The sequence below is a fragment of the Lagopus leucura genome, unplaced genomic scaffold (genome assembly GCF_019238085.1).
Source record: "Lagopus leucura isolate 7727_CA_CO unplaced genomic scaffold, USGS_WTPT01 Super-Scaffold_100022, whole genome shotgun sequence".
In the NCBI taxonomy this organism is placed as follows: Eukaryota; Metazoa; Chordata; class Aves; order Galliformes; family Phasianidae; genus Lagopus; species Lagopus leucura.
Window position 1 is genome coordinate 2,575,726 of NW_024962275.1, and position 26,274 is coordinate 2,601,999.

A 26,274-nucleotide genomic window follows, 5' to 3' on the forward strand; every position below is an offset into this window, starting at 1 on the left:
CAAGAACCACAGGGAGGAGCGAAATGTGAAAGTGCTCCAGAGCGCAAAATATTTTATTTAAGAATTTACAGTGTCAAATCTTACACTTAGGAAAGATAGCCGCTCCCAGCTCAAAGGAAGCCTTCTTGAATTAAGAGGTCTGGCAGTCTCTACTGCAAGGAGAAAGCTAGAGGGAGCCCAGAGGCTTCAGCCATAGAAAAGTCACCACGCTGCGCCCGGCCCACCACGCAAAGGTTTGCAGCTCCCCCCACCAGCGTTTTGCATAGCCCCTTTGGAACGGATGTAAGGCTATCGAGATCTCACGAACAGGAAAACAACCAGGGACCAACACAGGCAATTCCACATTCACATCGCTTCTACTCCTGGGCAGAGATTCAAGTAGAAAAAAAAAAAACAACAAAAACCAACCAGTTTGGTGGCAAATTCTAAATAAAATATGGCCTAAGGATTTAATAAATATTTAAAGGTTTATTTCTCTCTTTGCAGATGATTCCGATTCTTCAGTCGATATGAAAGTTGCATATCATAGGTTGAGGTTTCCTACATTAGACCTAAGGATTGTGAAGTCCAGCGGCAGAGGTCTAACCCACCTACATTTAGTACATCTGAAACTCAGCTGTAAGCTACTTAAGACCTTGGTTATTTTAGTAATGGAAATTCAAGAACAGTACTATGCTGATTCTGGCATTGAAGAGGAAGAGAAAGCGAGCTTCCCAGCTGTTACCACCTCAGTGATGCAGTGCCAGAAGTTTGAGAGAAAGCAAGTAACCGTATTGCACTTCAGTAACACCATCAAATAGTACAGCATCAGCTATTATACAGAGAGCTTCTTTCAGACTATACAGTTTGCTTTACAAGTAGTCTAAACCACAAACTACATACATACTAGATAAGATCCAAATCAAATTAGTATTAGATTACAGTCACAGTTTTCATTCGATATAGGTCAATTTATTTGGATGAGCTGTGGCCCCCTCCCCCCCCCTCAGAAAACAAACTAGCATGAGGCATTCCCCCAATGAGCAACTTGAATTTCATACACTGATAAACCAAGTCCTGTTTTCTAAGCATTACAATTGCATGGTCCTCTTAAGGCCACAGTGCCATGTTACAATGTGGACGTGTTCTCCCCCACGGGGAGGGGAGCATCCTTCAGAAATTAAAAGAATCCCTGAAACTGCGTCTCCAAAAGTCCCACTAGAAGGTTTAAAGTAATTTTAAAGAATAAATTGCCTGTGCAATTTACGAATAGTTTTTGTAACAGACAACAACTATTCCCTCTCTCGTGTCTATTCTTTATCACAGCGAAGCTATTTCTGGCCAGTTCTTTAAAAGGAAGAGTTAGATATATTCCACGTTTGGTAATGATTTATGTAGATGAGGTGCAAGCTGGGAGACCCATGGAAAAAAAAATCATCCATCATTCAATTACTGTCATGTCACCTGCAGCTGGCTCTGATACGTGCCGTAGGATTGAGCAGTTCTTCATATATCCAGGAGGTGAGTGAGAACTCCAAACAAAGCCAACCCAACTACTTCAATGTCGGATACTTCCTCTGCCCAATTCTTCCTGGCCTTGAACTTCCAGTGACTGCAGGAGACTGAAAAAAACATGATGTGAATAAAACCAATATTGTGTAAAATACGCCGTACTGGAGACAAAATGCAGATGCTGTCAGTAAAGCTTTGATTCCAGAATTGTTATTTTAAGGGAGCCAGACTGGTCTGTGTCCACATCCTACATGCAGCAGCCCAGATTAAACAGTAAAAAAAAAAGCTATCCAAAAGAAGATGGAATTTGTACTGATATTTAAGGCCACACCAAGTTGTTTTAAGTGACCTCAGTCCGCGTCTACCTTTACTAAGCAAGAAGGTTCAGCACAGCTGATTTGCTCAAGCAGCATTTATTTGTTAGAACTCGAAGGACTAACAAGCCTATGGTTTTGTTCAACATTCTGAAGTAGCAAGAAGGCCTTTACTCACTTGTGCAAATTGAGAAGGATTGTAGAACTGTACTGCTCCTGCTGATGGCTCCCCCGAAGGTGGTGCAGGGGCAGGCTAGAAAGGAGATGGGACTGAAATTAGATAACTGCAGAGCTTCACTGCCTCTCATACTTGGTTTGCTTAGTCACACAGAGCAAATATTCACAGTAATAATGCCAACAATACGAACGGAGCAGCATATTGTAACACTGCAACAAGTGCTGGTACAGCTCGCGTATCTTTAATGTTGTTTGCTTAATGTAGGAATAGGCAAAACAATGTCACATGCATCCACTGTAAACAGCTCTGAGAATCCACAGCATGCAAACCAGAACAAGGCACCAGTGCAACTTCACTGAGTTAGTACCTCCTGCTTTGTTAGTAGACCTAAGACTTGCCCCAGAACAAACGCTCTACGTCAAGTTTTGCTTTACTAAGAAGTATCAGAAAGACTTTGTGTTGTTCCTTTTACAGCGAGCCCACAGGACTGAAACTTACAGCAGAGAGGAAGCACTCATTTAATTCCTACAGGGGCTCTTGTAGATGAAAAGGGAACGGTATCACTACCAACCTGAGACACGCAGTCACAGAATGAGAAGGATTTGCTCGCATGGGTCATTTAGGGAGGTGGTGTTTTGCTGTTATTAACTGATTGACTACGTTGGTATCCCAGGAAAGAGCTGATGAACATTATTAAGTGATTCTCTTAGGAAGGTGAACAAGAAGCATGCCCAGGTTACGTGCATTCTCATTAACACGAGAGTGTTAAAAGGAACACCGCATCGTTAGTCACTTTGACACTGACTGTTATTTCAGTGAAACGAGGGGGAAAAATGGCTAGAAGCAGCATTAGTACATGAGCAAATGCAAAATAAAGAGGGGAAAAGTAAATATGTTGACATAAATGAGAATAGCCAGCCACATGTACCTGATTAAAATGCTGGCTTACTTCACGTGATAATGAACTCATTGAACTAGAGCGCGAAAGCTACAAAACAGCAAGAACACACAAATACAAAAAAACACAAATAAAAAAGTCATGCATGTCACTGCCCCAAGCTTTCAGTTGTTTTACTTCATTATAAAAAGTCTCACTCTGCCAAAGGTTAAACCAACTTCACGTTAAAAAAATTAAAAATGTAAAGCCAGAAGTTAGTTTAAATCAACTGGACTTCTTAAAGCACAAAATTACACGGATATAGGAAACATTTAGTAGGAATAAAGGTAAGGGTACTCTGCCTGGCACACAGCTATCTATTCTCATCTGTCTCTCACATTTAATATTAGTGAAATTATAGGCATGCACGAAGGCAAGCAGACATCCTCAAGTGCTACTGCTATTTCACTCGGAAAAGGTACTCAGAAGTTTACTTATAGAACAGATTACACTACAGAAACACACTGAGGCTGAACTTCTCCTGTGCACTTAAGAGCCTGTTGTACCATTTTGGAAGCAGCTGTATGATTTCAGCTTGGCTGGTCACCAGCCACTGAATCAATCACATAATCATAGAACAGCCCGGGTTGGAAGAGACCAAGATTTCAGGTCCAACCTTTTATAGGTAAATGGAATCTATGTGAGATTATCTACTATTCCATTCAACTGCTGCTTTAGACAGCCCTGTAAGACCACTATTGTTGAAATGCACAGGTCAGTAGCTAATTACACTGATCAAGTCTTACCTCGCCTGGTTGGAAGCCATCAGGGTTGGAAACAGGAAGCCCAGATCCAGGTGGAACCACTGCAGGGTTTAAATACTAAAGAAAAACAATGCACTATTTGTTAATCTTCATTCCTCTAACTGATCACAATCCTATTTCACATTTTTACTGTAACAATCCCATCAAAGCAAAGCAGCATTGCAATCCATTGAGTCAGAAGGAACACACACAGTACATGGCTACTTCCTGCATTCCTGGTCCGTGTCCTGACACACTGCACACACTGACCTTGCAGCTCTGCCAAGTGAGGAGATGCAGGTCTTCATGCACTCCCTACCTCCATTTTCACTTCCCTTATCCAATTCCTTAACTAAACATAGCAAATGTTTGCATATAACAACAACATGCTTTATTTATTCTGCAGCTAGGAAGCTTCTGTTGGGAACCATGAATTATTTACACAAAGTTAGAATATCCTGCACATGCAATTCAACCTAACTCACCTCTTGATCAACAGCTGCAGATGGATCTGGGTTGGTTTGGTTTGCAGCTGGTGTTTGCTCTGCTGCACCACTGCCTTCCACTGGCTGAGGGTCCCCTGGAACTATAAAGTGAATGAGACTTAGCCAAACACACCAGCTCAGGATGCTTGACTTCACAGAAAGAGAAGCAGCAGGGTCATAAGCAGAACTGAATTCCTACAACACCAATCTTCTACCAGAAAAAAACAGAGGTAATTTAAAGAGTGTAGCATTAGTATTTGTTAGATGCCTCAGTTTTGTTACAAGCCTGCAAGCAGGAGATGCACGCAACTCACAGAAACAGCCTTGGTGCAACAGAGTATGTAGGAAATTAGAAAAAAGATCATAAATAATGAGAGCACTATGTTTAGCAGAACAGGAACACTACACTATTCACATTTTCCTATTATGATGGCTCTAAAAAAGCTTAAAAAGGCACAGAAAATCCTACTTTGTTTTCATGCCTTCTGGTAAACTCAAAGCAAATAAAAAACCACCTCTGATGGCAGGGTACAGAGACAGGCCCTACTAATTTGTTTCACAGCAATCCCAGATCAACCTTTCTTTAAAAGTGCTCAACTCCACTTCCAATTTCTCTATCAAATGTTCAGAGGCTATTTAAGACACATTGGCAAATTATCCACTCATGACATACCTGCGTTTGGAACAAATACATTGGCAGGAATTGGCATTGGTGCCAGAGGTGCAAACAGGTCTGATGGTGCAGGAACAGCACCGCCTGCCTTGGTTCCACCTGGATTCAGAACATCAACGTAACGGGCTCTGCTTCCTGCTAAGAGAAATTCAGAAATAACAGAAATAAGCCTTGTGTAATTCATCCCTGTGCCTGTTTTCAACTGCCTGCTGGTTAAACTGTCTTTCAGAATCAGCAAATAATACTGCAGGGATACAAACAATCTCCAAGCCACAGTGTTACTGTGACAGCAATCACAAGGCAGAAGCTAGGCACAAGAGCTGCACAACATCACTGAGTTGCCAGCTGTCTTTTCTGGAGGTGTTTGGAAGCAAGAGTCTTATCTTCATATTTTATACAACATAAAGTCTGTAGTCTTCCATACTTCAATCATAAAAGTGTCTGTTACCTGCTCTTCTAGAGAACATGTTGACAGGGGCACTGGGTGGGCCTCCAGGCCCAGATGGAGCAGCCTGAGGAACTTTAGGAAATCCTGTTGGAGGTGGTGGTGGAGGCTTACTCTGCAGGGAGAGCAAGAGAAAAAAACCCTTAACCACATCATAACTAAGTTTACTATAAACCCCCTCCTAAGCTCAGCTGTCATTTCTGGATCCATACAAGCATCTGAGGATACAAATGGTTTTCTAAGTAGGCAGACTATACCTACTTTTATACCTACGTTTTTGAGCTTCAAGATGTGGCACATTTTAACCCAAATTCAGTAAAATGCTGCTCATAAAACCCAATAATAGGTGAAAGAAAACTGTAAGCCAGCTGTCAGCTTGGAGAAGCAAACAGTTCAGGTTTTTACCTCTTCTTCTGGCTCATCCAAATTAACCCAACGTTGCTTCTTTTCATCCCAAACAATCTGCAAGGAAATCACAGTCAAAGATTAGGCCTTCAAACTAAGCTGAAATAAACATAATTTTAAGTTTCATGCACGCTTCTTCACTTTTTTCTTCCTGACACCCAGGAAGCCATTTTGAACAGCCTACAATTCACAAAAGCTTTGTGGTTTAAAGGCCTTACTGATTTGTTCTTGTCGTCTGGAAGGTGAGCTTCATTCTTTCCTTTTCCCATCAGCCAGCGAAACCAGTTTGCACCAGTCTAAAATATAAGCACACCTATTCAGTTCTCCCAGCACTGTCTTTACAGGGAATTTAAAAGAAGATTTCATCTGGTAACTTGTTTTCTGTTAGGGACTTCAACTCTAACTTAAAAAAAATAAAGGAAAGATGTCCTCAGCTAAACTAGCTATAGGGAAGAAGGAATTCTGAGGTGATCGGCCACAGATGACAACTAATGCTCCTAAATAGCAATCTGAGAGAACAGGAAAAAAGGATTGGTATAAGATGGAAAAAACAAACAAGTACTGAGAACACAGAAGTGAATCCACTGTGGTGGTAGGGGATGGATGAAAGAAACGGGTTTTGTTTGTTTATAAATAAAGGGAAGTTGCTTTGAATTCATTCCCAATGAAAACAAGCAGCTAGTAGTGCAAGCAGAAGTGCTTGTAAAGGTAGGCAGCAGTAGCACAAATTACAACATGGGCACATGGTAACATCTAGAGGTTGCATTAGTCAAGACAAAAAACACCATGAGGCATTTTACTCAGGTGCTCTGCAATCAGTGCCCTGGCCTGAGACTGACCATGTATTCCAAGCATCTCCTCCTACCACGTTCCTTATCAAGTGTACCTTTCTAGATGCTGGCTCTTTTTTCACTTCTTTCTTAGTCTCCTTCCCTACAGGAACAGGTGGAGAAGGAGGTGGCTGCTTTGCTGCAGAGTTAGATCTCTCTCGTCCCACAGAATGAGCAGAGGACTCTGAAGTTGTCCGGGATCTTTGTCCATAGCCCTGTATTATAAATATACAGGAGAGCACAAAGTTGTTCCTGCTGGAATGAACAGAATAGTCCAGCTTGCTACACAATTTTGTTTGAAAAGTTAGTAATAGGTTATAAATACATCAGTAGAAAGCATATACACATAAGGTTATGAAATCAGCAGAACAAACACCCTAATCGTGGCATACCATATATGCTGAAGACTGAGATGCAGATCTGGATCTTCGTTCTGGTGCCTGGTTAGATACAAAGCCAGGACATGCTTAATAAGCAAGCAGCTCAGTATCTGCTGGTACAACATGCACTTCTCATTACAAATTCCCACAGCATTCAAGACATTCAAGCCAGTTATTTGGATATTTCTATGCCTTCTGACATGCAGGAGGCACAGAAAAAGAGCTGAAGTCTGACCATGTCATTACACTGCCATATAGCTAGTGCACTGAAAAGTTAGATCAGGTCACTGCTGTGCAGACAATCAGTCCACAAGAGGCAAGATACAGAACTGCTGCACCAGGCAGTGATTGATGTGCTTCCATCCCCAGCTTCCTCACTTTCAAGCCCTACATACAGCAACTCTCTTAAAGAGAAACAAACGAAAGAAAACCACACCGATTTCTTTTATAAGTATAGCTAAGGATCCTCCACAACCTTTATCAGTTGATTAATGCATCCCTATTAAAAATGCTTATATTAATTCACTCCAACAAGAAACTAAAATAACTTCCAAGGAAAATATCAACTTCAGAAACATGTAAGCAGTGAAAATACTATACGTGTAAAAAAGGCTTTTGGAATTTTGATAAACACTGGGCATATTTCCAGTCATGATTAAATGCTGGTCACCACAGTGCTTTGAGAGCTCATTCACAGAACTGTGACTGGTTGTCTCACTTGTATGCTTCAAGTTCATCTTGAAGAATCGCTCTGGAGGTAGCAGGGGAAGACAGGCCAGAAAGAAGCCAACACTAAACTCTTCAGATAACAGCATGGCACTCTCATCCAGTTAAATGGCTGAGAGTTCCATATTAGTTCTTGATTCTTTATTCACTGAAGGGAACGAAGAGCAAAGGAGAAAAAGCTTCAAAATCTAGATGAAGTGCAAGACAAATCCCCAGTACCTTGTGTTAGCAAAGACATGTAATGCAGCTGACTTTTGCTAGAAATGTATAAAATAAAAATACCATTCTAGCCATTCTGTTGTAGAAATCTTCCTCTCTCTGTTCAGGGAAAGAGTTTCGTGAAGGAGACTCTGAGGCAATTCTCTGCATTCCTTAAAAGCAAAATTAGACTGTTAGCTAGGGGAGGGGGTGTAGACTTTAACAAGATTCTCGAAGCTGATGACCAGGACAGAAGCCCTGATGCTCCAAGTTCCAGACCTTACAAACAGAACAGCCAGCTGCACTGCACTCAGCAGTTCCATAAAACAGGCAATTTTCTGCATCATGCCTCAATTGCAATTTGCTGATTCCCACCTTCCTTTTAAGATAAGTCCAACAAGCAGGATGAATACTAAAGCTTCCCACAGATATTTCTGTAACTTTACATTATCTTTTTTAACTCAATTACCCAAGACCTCCCTTACTATTTTATAAGCGTTGAGATGCTCCGTATTAAACCCTACAATATTTCACTCCCCCTAGAAAAAAAAGGGAGGTATTTACAAAGATTCCAGACCTGTTTCCAGGTTCATCTGCTCCTCTTCCTGTGGTTCAGTTTCTTGTGGTGGCCCTCCTGGTGGCAGCGTTGACCCTAAATACAGTGGTGATGGCTCAGCTCCATACTGATTTGAAAACCCTGGAGGTGCAAAGCCAGGTCCTGGCCCAATAGGCTGAGAGGCCATGGGATAGAAAGGGACACTTTGGACAGCATCCTGGTCACTAGGTGGAATCCCAGCAGCTGACCCATCAAGTATAGCCTGAGGAGCTAAGGCACAAAAAAAAAGCCAAGGATTACAACTAAACAGAACCTTTCAACCCGTGAATAAGATCATACAATGCAGAAGTCCCACTGTTTCCACTGCTCTTCTCAGGAGTTCCTCATATTAGAAACCCAAAATATCTATTTCGCTCTTTGTCGTGCAGAGGGATGTAAGAACTAACCTGAAGGCATCAGCTGCACGCTTTGCATCTGCTGAGCCATGTTGGGCAACAAAGATGCTAACAAGGCATTTTCAGCACCTGGGCCCACGTCGTGGCCAACTCCTGCTCCATCATATTGACTGGGATGGTCCAGTTCAGAGCTTGGTGTGCTGCATGGGTACTGCTGTGGTGTGGATCTGTCTGTGCTGTAAGCTATTGCACCTTCCTGCACACACACAAAAATAAGATCTTATTAATTCTACCTGATGTTGAGTTCATAAGCAAGGGAACATACAGCAAAGGAAATCTTAAGAGTGAAAACAGTGTAATTGTTGCTTTTAACCTTTTAGTCAAAAAAACATAGCTGTCATCCACTTGTAAATCAAGTTCAACCAAAACACTTAGGTTTTTGTATCTAACAGAAGCATAGTTAATTAGGTCAATTTTCATACTGCTAGTGGGTCTCTTGACATAACTGTCTTCCACTTGGTTTAAATTTAGCTATACTAATCCACAATAAATGTCTTTGTTCATGTTTGCTTTGTTGTTTTTTTAAGCAATCTAATGACCTTTGCAATTGTCCTTGCATTACAGTACTAAAAAAGTCTATTTTATGTAACATAGCTACCTTTTACGGTAGTCAGTACTAAATCTTAAGGCACCAAAGTATATTAAATCCTCTTGGTTTCAGTTATAATACTTGTCTTTTACAACATAGTATTTCACGAGGTCATCACACACAAACATCAAGTTTTTGTAGTTGTCAACACAAATAAAGTAACTTAAAACTGGTTTCACATTAATCCTTAGAAGGGAGTATTTCATGTTCTTGAAGTACCTTGATCTGTCCGTCCACGTGTCGAAGCCTTACTAACCATGAAGGTTCAACAAAGGATTCCTGGTCAGGTTTCTCTTTTATCTGGGGATCAAACAGGCGCAGCTGCGATGACATCTAGAAAAAGGAAGCGCTGTAAAGTTAAGCAGCCAACAAAAGGTAACTTCACCCACAGCTTATCACCTACAATACAAAGCTACTAACGTGCAGACCTTCCCTGAGTTACCTGGATTAGCTGGCCAATAAGTACAGGTGAATAATACTGCGGATCTTTAAGGACAGTTCTGGAAATCACTTCACAATAATGGAAAGCCTGAGCAGCAAGTCCCATTTCAGCCAGGCGGCAAGCATAGATGAATTTGAAAACCTGCAGAAAGCAAGCAAAATAAACCAAGTGGTCAGAACATTCTTGGAAGCATCACAGGGAAAAAAAGCACACTGATTGATGGGACAGGGAAAAGCCATCTTGCACTCTCGTTTGTGAATATTTCACGTTGCATGAGAGAGAAAATATTTTGTATGTTGAATAAAGCACGTATGAGAGATTAACACATCACAGAAATCTGAGAAAACAAGGGATTGAACAGGTATTCACCTGGAAATTGGGCAAGCAGCCAGGCTGGGTTCCCAGTGACTGTGCATATTCATAGGCTTCTGTTCTTTGAATAGCTTCATTGGTGGCAAACTTCAAAAATGGCAAGCTGTTGTGGAATGGGAGAAGAAAAACATTACTTCACTTGAAGAATATAAACGTTATCAATGACACAGATCTGTCTATTAGATGTACAGCCAGAAATATAGCTCCATCAGACACAGGGCAAGTAACTTCAGCTCCTCAAACAGCAACAGGGCATCAGGCAGTTCTCAAAGCCAGCTGTTGCAAGTGATGATGATGAGGGGCACAGTGCAACTCTTTAGGCACGAATCTTTCTGCTTGGCATCAGAGAAGTTTGTTTTAAGAAGGGAAATCCAAACCTGTGATTTGATCCAATTAGGACAAGCTTTGTTGTCTTCCTCGTGTAAACTCCAAAACCAACTTGGGCCATAAGGTAACAAAAGTGAGCAGCATCCAGCAGGCCTTTAGAAGCTGCAGAAAAATAAGCAATAGAACTCAAAATATTATGTCTTGATGACACACATTGAATTGCCTTTGTATTCAGATAGCTTCACAATACAGACAAGCCCGTACAGAACTGTTCCACTTGACATTTTACAAAGCAATTGTTTGTTAAAAGGAAAAAAAAAAAAAGCTGAGTAATTAATTTTTTTCCAAAGGCTTTTCTTTCAGTCATCCTCATTTAATTCTTAAAGAGTTACCAAGAGTGTCTCCCATGGTAGCAATGGTCCTGGATTCCAAGTCCACGTTATTAGTCAAGTTGGATAACACCATTGCTAGATGTGGCCTCCAGTCTCCCCATTTCTCATCTCCACAGCACTAAAATTAGAAGAATTAATTACAGAAATCAGTGGCAGGAACTCTGCACGTTTAAGTGTTCAAACCTAAAAAGGACTAAGAGAATTTACCTGACCTAGAGCAAGCACATGGAAGGTTCACTGCAATGATTAATAACATTAATAACAGTATCTCTTTAAGACTCAATTGCAGCTCACACTGGAACCTTACCGTGGATGCAGCTGGCATCCTTCCAGACATGAGCTGGTAAACAGTCTGCAGAGGGTCATTAATTGGGAGACTGTTGGCAAACCTAGAGAGACATTATAGAGAAAAACAAGAAATAAACACTGGGTAAGGAGTTAAATTGCACTGAACGTTCGGTCACTGTTCATCTTGCTTAGTTTAAGAAAAGGAAGTGCTGTTTGAAAATCCTACACTGAATAAGCAATTGCCCAAAGGATAACAACTAAGAGAAAACCATTATTAATTACTTGGACCTGCCAATATGACATATATCAATTCCATGCCCATAGGATGATAGGGTTCAAACATCCCTTCAATTAACTTCTCAAATTTAATTTTACAGCCTCCAGACCTCAGACAAGTGAAAGTAACAGATTACATGCATCAACTGAATACACAAATAAAACTAAAGCATAAATCTTGCACAAGCTAAATGGCTAACTCGTGATTTTAACATCAAGATTTCTGAAGCACCAGATCTCTCGTTGTCACAACAGGTAACCACACCATACTAACAAAGAACAAGCAAAGCTGTACCTGGTCATCACTCTTGCATGTGTTCTGTTGTCCATCTTGCTGGCAAGTAGCAGAGCATGACCCCATAAGCCATGCTTCATGGCTGACTCCAAAGCATCCTAAGTTAATACACAGATTAGTTTCCTGGTGGTAGCTTAATATTTAGCTCAGATAATCAGCAATCATTTTACTGTAATATTCTGACATTTCCTTGGGCCACATGCTAACACCAGAATTCAACTTTATGAACTGCAGAACATTTTCCCATCAGTATACTGCAGCATCATGAATTATTGCATGCGCTGCAAGCTGCAAAAATAGTTTTCACTGAGAGCTTTCAGATTTTTGAAAAATAAAACATTCACACAGCATCTGGAATAACAGCACGGACACTCACCTTCTTACGTCCATAAAGCAGCAGCTCTCTGAACCTCTCTGTTTCTTTCTCAAGACTATCAATTGTGGTTATAAGACTATCAGTGAGAAACGAGAGCTGGGCTTCACCAGATTCCTCCTCTACTTGTTCCAAAGCCTCATTAGTGAAATCAATTAAATTTGCTTCATTAGGGGACTTCCCAGGAAGCCATACTGTTTTATGGTCTCGGAGCAGAAGTTCAGCCAGGTCTGTTCCCACAACAGTCTATTGTGTGTGGCAGGGGGAAACAAACAAGAACAACTGTTATTTCAACACTGCCTTTGTTTTGCTCATCAATTCAGCAAGCCTCTGTCAGAACCTCTGAGCACAAATGAGCATTTTACCTGCCCCCAATCTATCAGCTGTTCCAGAATAGGTGACTACGTATAAGTACCATCTTTTACATAAATACCATCTTTGTGCATGAAGTATTTTAGGCTAGATAAGAACTCGAGCAGTAAGACATACCCCATTCTGCCTGCACAGCAGTACAATGAAGTCCCAAAGCAGACTTGCAGATTCTTTGTCAATTAAATTTTCGTTTTTAAAACATTGTGTAGCTTTATTTTGTGCAAAATTGATAACATCCACTTTATGGGTGTCATCTCTGGAAAAAAAAATGAAACAGAAGTAAAACATTCATGTCACCATTGTGACTAGTATCAGGAACAAATTAAGTGTTTCTTACAAGTGAAAAAACAAGAAATATTTTGAGTTAATTTAAACCCTGCAACTTACAATTGTAGGACAATAAAATATTAGATGAGGAAATGGAATCTAAAAAGTGAGGAAGTTTTTTTGAGGTCTGTTAGGACATACTTAGCAAGAGGACCAGGAAAGGCTCTCATTTCTTCTTGCTCTGGAGAATGTTGCATCATAGTCTGAAACACAAACACAAACCATGAGACTTGTTAAAAGTTACCACTTACAGCTACAGATCAAACACAACAGATAAATACAGAAAGATAACATGCACTGATATATAATAAAAACAATCTGTAGATCACAGTTCCCTTCCCTCCCACCCCGACAAAAAGAACGGTCAATATTTCACTGCCCATGTTTTTCTTTAAAGCATTACCTCCATGCTGTGTATTTCAACCAGGGCTGGCTGTCCTTCTGAAGGCAGGTTTGGCAGCACTTTTATTAAGAAGCCCCCAGGGCCAAACCTGGCACACAGATGAGGCACTGAAAATTTCTCAGGCGTTAAGGGCCTTAAGGGCACTGAAGGAGGGAGAAAAGATAAAATAAGAAAAACTGATGATCTGACCTGCAATTGAAGTAAAAAAGAACAAAACCAAATTCAACTTGACTAAACATTAAAATAAATTAATTGGCTCCATCCAATTTCTAAAGATCTTCAGAAAATTGAAGAATTAAAGAACTCTAAGATTCACTTATTGTTTGAACTCAGGATCTGTCTCAGATGTGTCTGTGAGATCTCTGTACAAACGCATGACATCTTCAAAGAGCCAATGATGCACCTGAGGCTACTCTGCAAAACCTCTTCCAGAGAAATGGTTAAAAAAAAATAATAAAATGGTGGATAAATCTGAAGTTTAACTTAAATCTTAATCACCCCTCGAAAGCACAAGCAGTGAAGTTCAAAAACGTATCTAAACAATGTTTACAGATGTAAGAAAGATTTCATCACCATCTAAACACTGCCATCTAACTATTGCCCTCCCATGAAAACTAGTTATGCTAAGAACAGACCAGTTCTGCTCACATACACACACAGCAGGTCGCAGTACTTTCCTGCTGACTGACTCAACGGATGTAGGAAAATGGTATCATACACTACAACCACAAACAAAAGCACAAACCACCACCAGCAGGCAGCCTCACAGTCCCCTCCCTCCTCCCTCCCCAGTGGTGCCAATACCTTGATCTACAGCTGACCATCCAGTTTCAGTCGGGTAGCCATAATCTGTAAAAGGCTGTTGTCCATCAAAGTTAGGAGCATATCCACCATACGGGTAATCTGTGTGCAGTGGCACTGCCTGTGCAGCAGTTTCATACACATTAGCCGTTAAATCGTGGTTACTTCTATACAGCTGGCTCTAAATAGATGATATTAGTGGCTGTTAGCAGCAAAGTTACACAAAGCAAGCAATCCTGCAAGCGTGGGTCCATACAGCAAGCATCCCTCCCACCCACCACCCACTTCAGTTCTTCAGAAGGCTCTTAGAACAGTTTTACCACATCACTTCATTTGGTAACGCTACCCTGCAAGTCACCTGGTGCAATAGGCTATAGAAGACAGCATCTGCTAGTGTTCTCCCTCCCTCAGTGTTTTCACCACTATTTGTTCACGTTCAAGTACGTTCAGTTCACTCCCCACAGAACATCGAGGTGTTTGTGTCAGCAGTACCATTGTGCCACTGCTTCCAGGCTCAGCTGTTGCTGGATCAACAACTACGGATCAGAATCGACGTGAATCTTTGACAGAAAATCTCACCTGATTAAATGTGATGGGTATCTAAATGGCACTCAGTGCCTAAGGATTAATGCCTAGATGATCACCAACACCACTTCCAGTACTATTGAAACCATTGGAATTCAGACAGGAGAACAACCTAACACTTACAGGAAACACGACGCAACACATGATCTGCTAGTAAAGACTCTACTACAACATCCTGAATATTCCTTCTCTTTTTCAGGTATTTGTATTTATAGCATAGGTAGATCAGCTAGATTTGGTTTTGATTTTCAAGTCAAGATAGTATGACACAAATGCTGGGTTAGACTTTTAACAGATCCCATGCTTGCAATGAGAAAAGTGACATAACACAAAGCCAGACATTATCAACTACAGCCAAGCACAGTGAGGGCAAAGTTCTCACAGAGCAACGCATGCATGGCAACTTGCACAGCTGAGTAAAGTTTTGGTTAAAGATCTCCTGACAGCTGTGCTGAACACCAAGTTCACGACTATATCACAGCACAGCCTTAACTTCCAGAGCACAATCCTTCCAAGATTAAAAAAAAAATAAAGATTGACTTATCTCTAACTTCTTACCCACTCCTAAGAGAAAGACCCAGCAAAGCTGAAAGAGCCAAGTATTGACGTGACCCTTTGAAACTCACCTGTTGGGAACGAGAGCTGAAGCTGCTCCGGTGACTGTGCACACTGTGGGAGCTCCTCAGGCTGTGACCTGAATGCTCACTGTGAACGCTGCGCCTGTCGAACTCGTCACCATAAGGATCTCTGGGAGGCTCAGTTTCATCATCAAAGCTTCCAGTAAAACGAGGATCGTATCTCCAACGATCCTCGTATCGGTCATGTCTAAAGAACAGCAACCAAAATAACGTCTAAGAACAACAACATGTCTAAGAACAACAAAAATAAACATACCCAACCATACCCAGAGGAAAGTGACTCTGCTGTACAGCTCTCAAGAAGGAAACTGTACCTAACTTCAGAAGGACTTTTAGACTACTTCCTAGATTCAGGTATTTATTACAGTAAGCAAACTGAGACTGCTTAAAGAACTTCATCTAGAATACTCAAAATCAAGACCAATGTCATGTTCCAAGGCTGTTTTAGGCAAACAAAGAATGCTTATCTGGGGGAAAAAAAAAAAACAAACACAAACCATATTTGCCTTAAATCCTTGAGGCTGATATGACAGTTGTTCCTAATTTATTTATGTTAAAGCAAAACTAACAAGAATAACTGTGAGATGCATAACATTACACTGTGAGCCTTTATTCATACATAAATGGTAGCTCTCCAAATAATTAGCACTAGGCCCTTCTCTGCCCCAGCTCTGGAAAGAGCACAGATTGAACAGACAGACCTGTTGCTGTATGGGTATGCTTCTCTCTTCTGGTAAGGGTTGTGTTCACCATCATACAAATACCTCTGGTCATAACTTCTAGGATCTCTGTATCTGGGGTCATAGGCTGATGAGTAACGTTCCCAACGACTCGGATCTTTGGAAGATAAAAAGAAATGGTTTAGATTCTGGATGTCACTACCTACAGCTTCTCTTTCCCTTCTCCTTAATTACATGCTGATTTGGACAGAAACAGAAAGATTTGGTTATTACAGTTAGCTAGGTATTCTTGAGAGGACAGTGCTTACCACCAGACAGTTCTTTTTTAACAACTTTCAAACTTAACCACAGCATGATAACATCACAGCAAATAGGAACAGAATATTTGCTACCAGCCTTCAGTGAGCCTCAGCATATGGACAGATTGTGCTTATAATCCTCACTGGCACAATATAAGCGATTGCCTTCAGAACACCAACACCACAAGGGCCCTGTGAGCGTCCAGGTAACCATGGACAAAACCAACTTCAATTTCTGTTCACACTTCACCTAAGTTTTTTCTAGAATGCTGCCTGCAGGTTAAACACCAAAGATGTGTGCCAGCAAATGGCAGGTCTGCAAAGCACTGAAGTAAAACAATTTTACACTTAGCACAGAATGCCTTCTTAATGACAAGGCAAAGATAAGCTTGAGATGGAAGAAAAATCTTTGTTTTCTATTAATACTTCTGCTGAATAAAAGAAGTACAGGAAAGATAGCATGGTGTTAAAGTACTAAAGCAGGCCCAAAGATCAACTTCTAACAAGTGTAGCTATTCTGATTGTGGAAAGGATATCAGCTTCTTTTTGTGATGACAAAAAACAAAACCAACAATAATTCTCCAATCTTGAAATTCATTTTCTCCACAAATTTCTCTCTATAGAAAACAGAGCTCATGTTGACACCTTACCTCCGTAATCATACGTGCTCGGGTAATAGCCTGGATAATAATCAGCCCAACCAGATTTTGCATAATAATCTTCAGGATATCCTTGTCTGAAAGAAAGAGCACAGGCATGAGAAGCCATTATTCCTCCTCAGATCCTTCTGAGGTCATCAGAAGATACAAAGAACTACAGAACTGCTGGTTGAGCAAATGAAGACAAAAACCACAAGAACCTGACTAAAAACACAAAACAGATCACTGATATGCAAGTACAAATGCTGTATTTATCTTCAGTAAGTCACACCACTTCTGATGGAAAATGAAAAGTGTGGCCATTAAAAGCTTTTACCGTATGCCATTTTTGAGACACTATCCCACAGTTCTTGAAACAAAGCCAGCAGAGCAATGTTAGATGAAAAGACAGAATGCAGTGTGTACAGGTGTGTTTGTACACATGCACACACGCATTCATGTACAGAAGCACGTGCATGAAAACATGTTTGTGTGGATCTAAACATTCACATGTGTACACATTCACAAAGACTCCTACGTATACATAGATACATCTTTGCACAGGAAGGAAAGGGATCTGAAAACAGTGTGCAACAACAGGAACTTCCACACTCTTCTCCTACACTCCATTCATAGCACAGTGCAAGCTCTGAAGTGGCCAAACAAGTCCTCACCAGAAAAACCAGTGGGAAGCTTGCTAGCACAGCACAGATCTTTGCAGAGGAGTTTTGATCTTATCAGATCAGGTTTATCCACCCAACCCGTCTTCTCAGCCCCCCTCAGAAAGATGCTGCTCCCTTAACCTCACCAAACTGAATTTAAGAATCTGCTTCACCAATTTGTTATGGAAATCAATGCATCACTGATACACTGCAGGAAAATCTCAGACACAAGCTTTGTGTGACATGGACACTTTGTGCTGCTGTCCTGCAGTGCTATGCTACAGCCTACATCCACATCACATCACACCAACACTGACAGACAGCAGGATTTGATCTGTCCAAAGCCCCCATGAAGATTTTAACCTCTTAAAAATAACACCCAAGAAGAGCACAAATCAGCAGGAGCTGAGCTCAGTGCTACTAAATGTTATCTCATTGCGAGAGGTCACAATGCACTGAGATTCACTTCAGACAACAGTAGAAGTTAGCACACATGGTTCAGCCTTTTCTCTTTTTACTTTCTATTCCTCAGAGCCGAAGCTTTCTACAATCTTACAGTAAGTAGAATTTTGCTTTCAATTTGAGATCTGCCCCACGAGAGATCCACCAAGAACAACAAATACTACTGATACTACATCATTTCCAGAATGTGTTCTCTGGGGGTCTCTTGGAAAGCTGCAACTTACTCACTAGATAATACAGCAGTAATATTTCATCATGAATTGGAAATTCACACAAATCACCTGTGCAATAATGATCAAGACCCAGCAATCCCTGGCAGGTGATTTGCTGCTTTCTGAGAAATACTAGGGATTTCATTTCTGCTTTTTACGCAGTAATTGCAAGCAGCATTTAAACACTGCTTCCCTCTGAAATTTCTTATTTCACACAACTAACCATATTACAGCTCCCATTTTTTCATGCCTGACCTCCACTAAAAGCTTGTTCACAAAGCTGAAACAATCACACAAATTCACTTGACACAACACCAGGTACATTTTCACTGGATTCATCCCTGTCTCACTGAGCCACACGTGCTGCTCTGCCTATCAAGCGAAGCCCACACAAGTTTGCCAAAGTGCCATTTATGAACAGAATCAGAGAACCACTCTAAGTGCCAGCAAGAAAAAAAACTGGCATTGATTAACAAACCCATGAGCTACACACGCTGCTCTTTCACAGCACAAGTGCACAGAGCTAACTTCAGCACTAAGTCTGCTGCAGTGACTTTCTGCCTGGCAGGAAAGCTAACAACCAGCTAGAGAGCTGGATAAAAGGAGCAGTGAGCTTCAGCAACAGAAAAGACAGCTGGAATCCTATCAGTGCCTTTTCAGATGTGGCATTTGATACCCCACTTCCCTATGGCAACGCAGAAGGAGTTTTTGAACTTCCTCACTGCAACTTACGCTGTAAAACTCTGAGGCACAATTACACTCAGTGCTTTAGAACATACCAGACTTCATTCAGTGTAGGGATTGCATACCTAGAAGAAGGCCTATCAGAGCAGTGACTAGCTCTGGAGCTAGGACGTTCAGGCTCAGAATACCGGTAACTGCCAGGCTCCATATAAGCAGTGCTGCTGCTGTCGTAGTACCTGTACCGTGGGTCATACTGTCCATAGCTATCCTCCTAGAAGAGACATTGACAGGTAAGGTAAGAGGCCTCCCAGCTTCAAGAATAAACCTTCATAAGCAAATTGCCACAAACACCCCAGCCGTGACAAGACAAAGAGATGCAGACCAGTAGTCTACAGGATAGATTTTGGTATTCCTCATGGCAAGGTATATCCAAGTCCATTTATATCCAAAACTTAAGAAAGAAACATTACTTCTACCACTGTGATGCTGCAAAACTGCCAATAACTGAGGCAGCAGACGAGAGCAATACCTGAACATCTCTGCCAACTACAATTAATATTAGCAACTGCTTAAACTTGTAAGTACCTTCATAGTTTAAGTTATTACTGCAATTAAATTTTGCCTGTAGTTAAATCTTGACATGAATGCCATACGGAATGTTTACCCCTGTATAACTATTAAAACTTGTAATTCAAAGATAAAAATGACTGATATCAAGGGGGGAAGAAAGGAGAAAATGAAAAATTACCAGGTAATACAGATGAGCTGCTGTTCTGGGATCTGGAGGAGGGTAAGGTGGAGGATACGGAGGCTGGTAAGCATCGTAAGGATGCCTGTAGTAGTAATAAGGGTTCTGAGGTGGACCGAAGGCATCCTGAGGAGTCTGAGGCAGGGGAGGACGCTGCAGGTCTTGCTGTGCACTTGGCAGCGCTGGCTGACCGGTGGTGGCAGGAGCTGTGGGAGCCACAGCAGCTGAGGGCTGACCAGAGCCCGGCTGCTTATCGGGGCTGGGCAGCTGTGCTGAACTTGCCTCTTGGTTCCTGGGCTCCTGGTTCTCACACTGCTGGGACGCCTGTGTGCCTCTCGGCCCTGCTGCAGTCTGGTAGTTTGAAGAAGCTGAGGACTGCCCAGAAGACGCCGGCATCTGAGCTGCCTGCATTTGTGGTTGGGATGGCAGTGCTCCCTGTACAGCTCTGTCCGGCACAGCCTGATGCTGCACATCTTTTGTCACCTGTTGATAGAAATGTTGTTTGTCACGCACCTCGGAACCAGCTTGACCAGCACTGCCAGCTGGCTGTTGAGGATGCACAGGACCACCAGAAAGCGACTGATTATGCACTTGCACGGAATTACTTGCACTGCTTTTCTCCAACGTCCGTGACACTGTAAAATCAAGCACTCCAGCAGCTTCTTCTTTGCTATTTGAACGATTTACAGAATTTTTGGTCTGTACTACAGAATTAACAGGTGGAAGCAATGCATTTGTGTTTCCACTGGGAAGATTCATCCCAGGAGAGATGGATGAATAAGCCCCTGACTTGCTAGCAAATTCAGGAGCAAAACCTTCAAAATTAACATTCTTTTGCCCTTCAGGAGCTAAATTAGATGGTGTTTTCACGAGCAAGTTTGCAGGCTGATTAGAAGCGATATCAGAGGAATTAACAGGGCTTTGTAATAAATTATGTTTTAACAGATTACTATTTGGAGGAGCATTAGCTAACAGAGATCCAACTTGCATCACAGGCAACAGTGCATTTTCCCCAGAGATGATTCCACCAGCATGTGATGTTTGGGGACCAACTGAAGGCTTGTCCCCAACCCTGGAATCCTTCATTGGCTGACTGTTCTCATTGCTGCTTAGCTGATTAGATAGAGAAATAGAAAAATTAATTGGCTGAGCCAAGTTATAACTTTGATTAGGCTGAGCAATTAGGATAGGCTGATTTTGCAAAGACTCTGTAGGTGGAGAAGACAACAAACTTGCATAACCAGAACTTGCCTGAGACTGAAGCGCCTCTTCTTCTCCCAATTTGGGAGGATTCTCAAGATTTTCAGATGATATATTTCCATCTTGGGAAGGCTGCACAGCAATACTCCCTGGTTTGGTTGGCTGCTGATTAGACAGGCCTTCTTCTGGTGGCTGAATTACTTCTACAGTTTGTTTGGCAGGTACATAAACTGCAGGAGCAGCAGGAGCTAGAAGAACATTTCCTCCAAAATTAGGTAACTCATTGTGAGCCCACAGAGTTGTTGCTGGGCTATCACACTTCTTAATTGCTCCCTGAACCCTCGTGGAGGACCTTCTCTCAGACAAAGACTGCATGTTTTCCGTAACAGGTCCAGAGTGCAACGTACTTCCAGCTTCACCAGTGACTGCAAGAGGCAGAGGGTATACCTGAGGCATGAAAATAGTTTCTAGATTATCTGGTGGCTGTTCAAGATTGCCAGGTGATGCAGCAGGCATAGCTGTACCCTTCTTGGTGTTCTTCTGGTTCGGGTGGTTCTCCCTTAATTCAACCACCATTTTTGCTTGGTCAATCTCTGCAGGTTTTATACCAACTCCATGGGACCTCACGGGCTCAAAAGAACTATTTGCACTGGTCTGAAATACTCCTGTGGGCTTAGGAGGACTCGGAGTTGGAGGCTGGGACAGGTTACCATGGTAGCTCTTGTTTGGATTGATCTCACTTGAATCATCTCCCAGAGGAGAAGAGTCTATCTGTTTAAAGAAGCAAGCAGAAGATTCCTCATCGGGCTTCCCGCTTTCTTGCTGAATAAATGTACCAATCTGCTCCTGAGGCCTTGCTGAGCTAGAAGCACTCCTATGGCTGATGTTGCTATAGTTTGAAGACACACTATCTGGTCGTACAGGATGAGCTAACGAATCAGGTGCCTCCAGATTTGGTCCTCCTTCAGCATGGCTCACAACAGCGTTCTTTGGAAGCACCTGACCCGGTAAGGACCCATATCTGTACAGATCAGGATGAGCAGAAGGGGACGAAGCATTCATGTTACACGGCTCACTTGGCAGCACTTCTTGGTTCTGTATGCACTCCAGGTTCTCCACGTTTTCATACTGTGACCCACCATTCCCAGGTGCATCACCCACACCTGCTTTGCCATCACTAACAAACATTGATTGCTTAGCAGCCTGTGCCTCCTGCTGACTTAGAATTTTAGGAAAATACTGGACATCCATCCCTTTTTGTATCATCTCGTTGGCTGAACCTGTACCCATCTGAGCCTGAGAGAGAACGTTAGCTGGAGCCCGCTGAGGATGCCCTGGCTGGTGATACAAGGGTGATGAATGTGGTTGACAAGCAAACTCAGGTTTCTCAACCATGTAATTTTTTTCGGATGAAAGTATTTCTTCATTTTCTGCCTCATCCCCTTTGAAAAACATGGAAAGGGTTCCTGAGTCTTGGTCTGTGGGAACAGGTCTATTTGATGCTTCAGACATACCTGGAGACTGTTTCTGGAGGTTATTTTCCTGAGCTGTAGGAATGACAGAGCTGGAGTCTTGCAACGGTGGCTGTGGGTAAAACTGCTCCTGGTAAGGTTGATTTAACCAAGCATTTGTCGTTTCTGTGTTCTGTCTAAAGACATTTCCAGGCTGGAAGCTGTTCATGTGATGACCACTATTTGCAGAGCCATTTTTCCCATTTTTTTCACAACCAACAGCTAAAGGCGCTTGCACAGCATTCTGTGGAACTCCTTGATGCACAGGACCACGCTGTAAATTAGTCTGCGGAGGAGGATGAGAAGTGCTAACAGAAGACTGGGAAACGTTATGAATGTCAGTCTGAGAATGTGGTTCAGAATAGGGCACAAAATTTCGAACTGGAGACTGCAGGTTACCTTGAACAGGTCTCCACTGAGACACGGGCTGCTGAGGAGCTGGAGGGAAAAGAGCTGTTGCAGGGGGTCCAGAAGAAACGTCGCTCGGATCTCTGCTAACATCTTGCCTACCTCCAGGCTTGTTTGACACAGACACCATTCCAGGATGCACACTGAAAGAATTCTCAAGTGCTGTTCCTGCATTATAATGCGACGGTACTGCAGACCCATGGAGTCCGAGATCCGCATTTGGATGCACGTCCGCAGTGCTGTTTGTAACATATCCTGGGGATGGAGCAGGCATTGGAACATTAGAAAACGTACTGCTGTTTGCTCCTGGTTGAGATACAGAAGCTGGCAGTGACGGATGCAGTCCATGAGGATTGTCCCCTACGTGAGCTGGCGAAGCATGCACAACGGCTGGCTGCGGAAACGCCGCTGGGGAAGAACTTTGCATAACCAGTGCGTTGCCCTTGGATGGATTATCTAAAGGGGCAGTAAAACCCTGCGGAGTCTGTCTGCCAAAGGCAAAAGGGTCTGTCACAGGCTGCACCGGGGCAGCTGTTGCATTTGCTCGTTTACTGAGCGATGTGCTTCTCCAGTACGTGTTCCGAGCAATGCCTGCAGGAGGTGGAGCTGCTGCTCCTGCTGGAACAGTCTGCGGAGGCTGCTGCATGGTGGCCTTCCAGCAGGGTCAGATGCCAGATGAAAAACAAGTAGTGGATGCTGGAGACAAATTCCTTCTTGCACTCTGTTAGGACAAAAACATGACAAGTCATTTTCCTTTCCTGCAATGTAAGTCCCACTTCAGCAACTTCTACCTTAGAAACAAAACAAACAAAAGATGTCTCTGCTCTCTAAAACATATAAGAAATTCACACCCAGCATTGTAATTCTAAATCCAAGCACCGTTTTAATGAAGCTTAACACTGAGTGAAACACCAAACACTGAAAAGGGCAAAAGGAAGCAACAGTCAGAACGCAACAGCATCTGCAAGCACCATGGTATGCTGAATGTAATTCAAATGCATTGACAAAATGTTACTGTCAGGAATAATGCTTCCTAATCTCTGCTGCATTATTGCTCAACTGAACAGATCTTTTTACAGGTTAGATGAGAAGCACTCAAGAAGGAGCTCACCGAACGTTCCTCACTTGAACAGAACGTGTTCCACTTTTGTTTAAATAAATAAAATATCGTTCAGGACAGCAGTAGCTGTTGAGAAAGAAAACTGCGTTCATCAGAAATATTCTCTCACATAGATGAACGCTGCTGCACAATAGCAGAACTGCATTTAAAAATATTAAATGCAATCCACTCCCACCCACACCTACTGATTAATTGATGCTCTCACTTTCACCTCAGCAGGACTTCAGCACAGCGCCACAGAGCGACAGTCACACTGCAGGACAGGTACAGAAGCACTCCGGCTCTGCCAGCAAGAACTTCACAGAATGGTTTGGGTGGGGAGGGACCTTAAAGCCCAGCCAGCCCCTGCCACGAGCTGGCTGCTCCCCAGAGATCAGGCAGCCCAGGGCCCCATCCAGCCCAGCCTTGGCACCTCCTTGGCTGGTTAGGAACTCGTATCGAAAAGTCACACTTGTGTAATTTTAACAGCAGTAGAAAAGTTTAAATGCAAAATAATAATAATTCTGGTTTAACAAAAAGACAGTGGAGTGAATGCTGCTTATCTACATGCATTCCGTAGATATATAATGAAAACTTACTATGAAAAAAAGCATGCTGTACAGACAGCACAATTTGTACAGACTGTATCACAGTCAGCACAGCTTCCCCTGCGGAACATCTCTCCTACTCATCACCAAAGAACCCAACATTCCAGTGTATAATCTAGGCTTCTCTTCCAAAGGGCCAAGAACACCAATCAGCAGAGGCAGGGTCTCTCCATCGCTTCTCGTTATCCACACTTTTCATAGACCTGTTTGACTGCTTCAAACCCTAAGCTCAGATCTCGTTATTAACAGAAAAACTATTTGTGAAGTAATCAAGCACAAAAGCAAACTGTTTTATAACTCAGATACCCAACTCCAAGTTTCTGATGTGGGCTTCATTCCTTCCTGTCCTACCAGATGTACACACACACAAAACCCTTACACTTTTCCCACTCTTGTAACAACCTGTACTAGTAATTAGCTAATTAAAGTCGGTGTGAGTTTTCTTTCTCAGCCCTGCTTTAGAATCCCCATAACAAGATTCCTATCACTGCATTACAGAGGTTCAACACGAGGGCACCAGATTCCTTGCAGAAGAAAAGTTAATATTAACAGACTGCACACAGTAGTAAAAGCGTGCAATATCTGAAGAATTAAGTCCAAATAAAACCAGCGTGCCCATGGCAGTTTAGCTCAAACAGAAGATATCAGCTCAGAGATACCGATCCTCCCTGCCTCCAATCCACAGAAATGCCTGTAAGAAAATTCTACGTCACTACATAACCAAAGATCCAACTCTTTGCCTTATCTAGTTCGGTAATTCTGCACTTTCTGATGGTTTATTAATGGATAGGAGACCAGACTGATAAACATTAATCACCAGCAACAACAACTGTTTCCAGATATGCCAAGAAAACGCTACCAAAAAGAAAGAAAATGACCAGAACTACTGTCTGGACAAGGCTATGGTTAAATTCATCTAATATACCTACACTCACTACTTCAAAGTCCTCTGTGAAGTTCTATTGATACTAAGAAATAAACTTGGGGAGAATTAATTTAATCCCATTCCCAATGCTAGATAAGCTGCTCTAAAACATAAATGGGCCCACAAAGCAGGTTACTGAGCACCTTTATGACCAGTTTTTGGGCCACGGGTTTTTCAATTCTTCCCAATGCAAACAGCTGCGTACAGGCAGAAACAGACTGGGGACGTTCTGCCTTAACACCGCTCATTGCTTCCTGCCTGCCTCATAAGCGGGAACCACGGCTGCGATGGGAGAAGAACCCTTCGGGAACCAGAAGCACAAAGCTTAATGGGATTGACTGGTGGTAATAAAAAATAAAAGCGTTAATTATTCCACCACCAAATCGCCAGCAGATCCCTGCATCTTCAGGCAGCCACCCGACAGAGCCAGCACCAGCTCTGCTCCAGCAAAGCAGACACACCTGACCCCTCACACAGGCGACAAACAACCAACAGCACACAACCTCCCCCCGTCTGAAGAAGTTCTGCTGGGTGCGGGCCCAGGCGGGGCCCCTTCTGTCCGTGAGACGGCCACGACGACGCACATCAGTACGACCCTGCCCCACGATCGGCTCCAGGCCCCACGTTACACACTCGGCCCGTTCGGGATTCCCGGCCCCACCGCCGCCCCGCCGCCTCCCTGCGAGGCACGGAGCGCTCCCGGGCCCGGTGCCGGCACTTCGAGCCCAGCGCTCGCCGCTCAGCCCTCCCTCCCCGCGCCGCCCTTGTCACAGCCCATTCCCGCCGTACCTGGCGGCCGCCGCTGGCCGATCCCCTCAGCGCCGAGCGCCGCCCCCCCTCGC

The 26,274-nt window shown here is 42.8% G+C and overlaps 1 protein-coding gene across 7 annotated transcripts; it reads right to left on the minus strand.

The window, feature by feature from the left end:
- Positions 1-26: 26 nt before the first annotated feature.
- On the minus strand, positions 27-26,274 carry SEC16A (SEC16 homolog A, endoplasmic reticulum export factor). Of its 7 annotated transcripts, none has more exons than XM_042878843.1 (33): positions 26,222-26,274; positions 20,933-23,521; positions 19,682-20,164; positions 19,059-19,204; positions 16,926-17,011; positions 15,998-16,133; positions 15,285-15,483; positions 14,077-14,131; positions 13,273-13,415; positions 13,011-13,072; positions 12,660-12,798; positions 12,174-12,416; positions 11,798-11,895; positions 11,246-11,327; positions 10,939-11,056; positions 10,597-10,708; positions 10,217-10,322; positions 9,848-9,988; positions 9,625-9,738; positions 8,808-9,012; positions 8,383-8,631; positions 7,890-7,978; positions 6,894-6,941; positions 6,558-6,716; positions 5,890-5,967; positions 5,672-5,728; positions 5,270-5,381; positions 4,822-4,959; positions 4,149-4,249; positions 3,667-3,741; positions 2,912-2,971; positions 1,984-2,058; positions 27-1,601 (listed from the first exon to the last, which is right to left on the minus strand). In XM_042878843.1, exons 2-33 carry the CDS (start codon positions 23,444-23,446, stop codon positions 1,533-1,535), a joined length of 6,492 nt encoding a protein of 2,163 aa, XP_042734777.1. In that variant the 5' UTR covers positions 23,447-23,521; positions 26,222-26,274; the 3' UTR covers positions 27-1,532. The 7 variants fall into 7 exon arrangements, with proteins under 7 accessions (XP_042734777.1, XP_042734776.1, XP_042734773.1 ...); XM_042878842.1 differs by having other exon boundaries at positions 14,077-14,194; XM_042878839.1 differs by having other exon boundaries at positions 4,822-4,956; positions 14,077-14,254.

Bases quoted from the DNA above. Each gene is read 5' to 3' on its own strand.
- SEC16A (XM_042878837.1), bottom strand. From the start codon at position 23,446: ATGCAGCAGCCTCCGCAGACTGTTCCAGCAGGAGCAGCAGCTCCACCT. The intron at 10,323-10,596 runs GTTTGGATTTCC...ATTCCACAACAG, and splicing joins CTAATTGGATCAAATCACAG to CTTGCCATTTTTGAAGTTTG. The intron at 4,250-4,821 runs GTATGTCATGAG...TTCACTTTATAG, and splicing joins TGTATTTGTTCCAAACGCAG to TTCCAGGGGACCCTCAGCCA.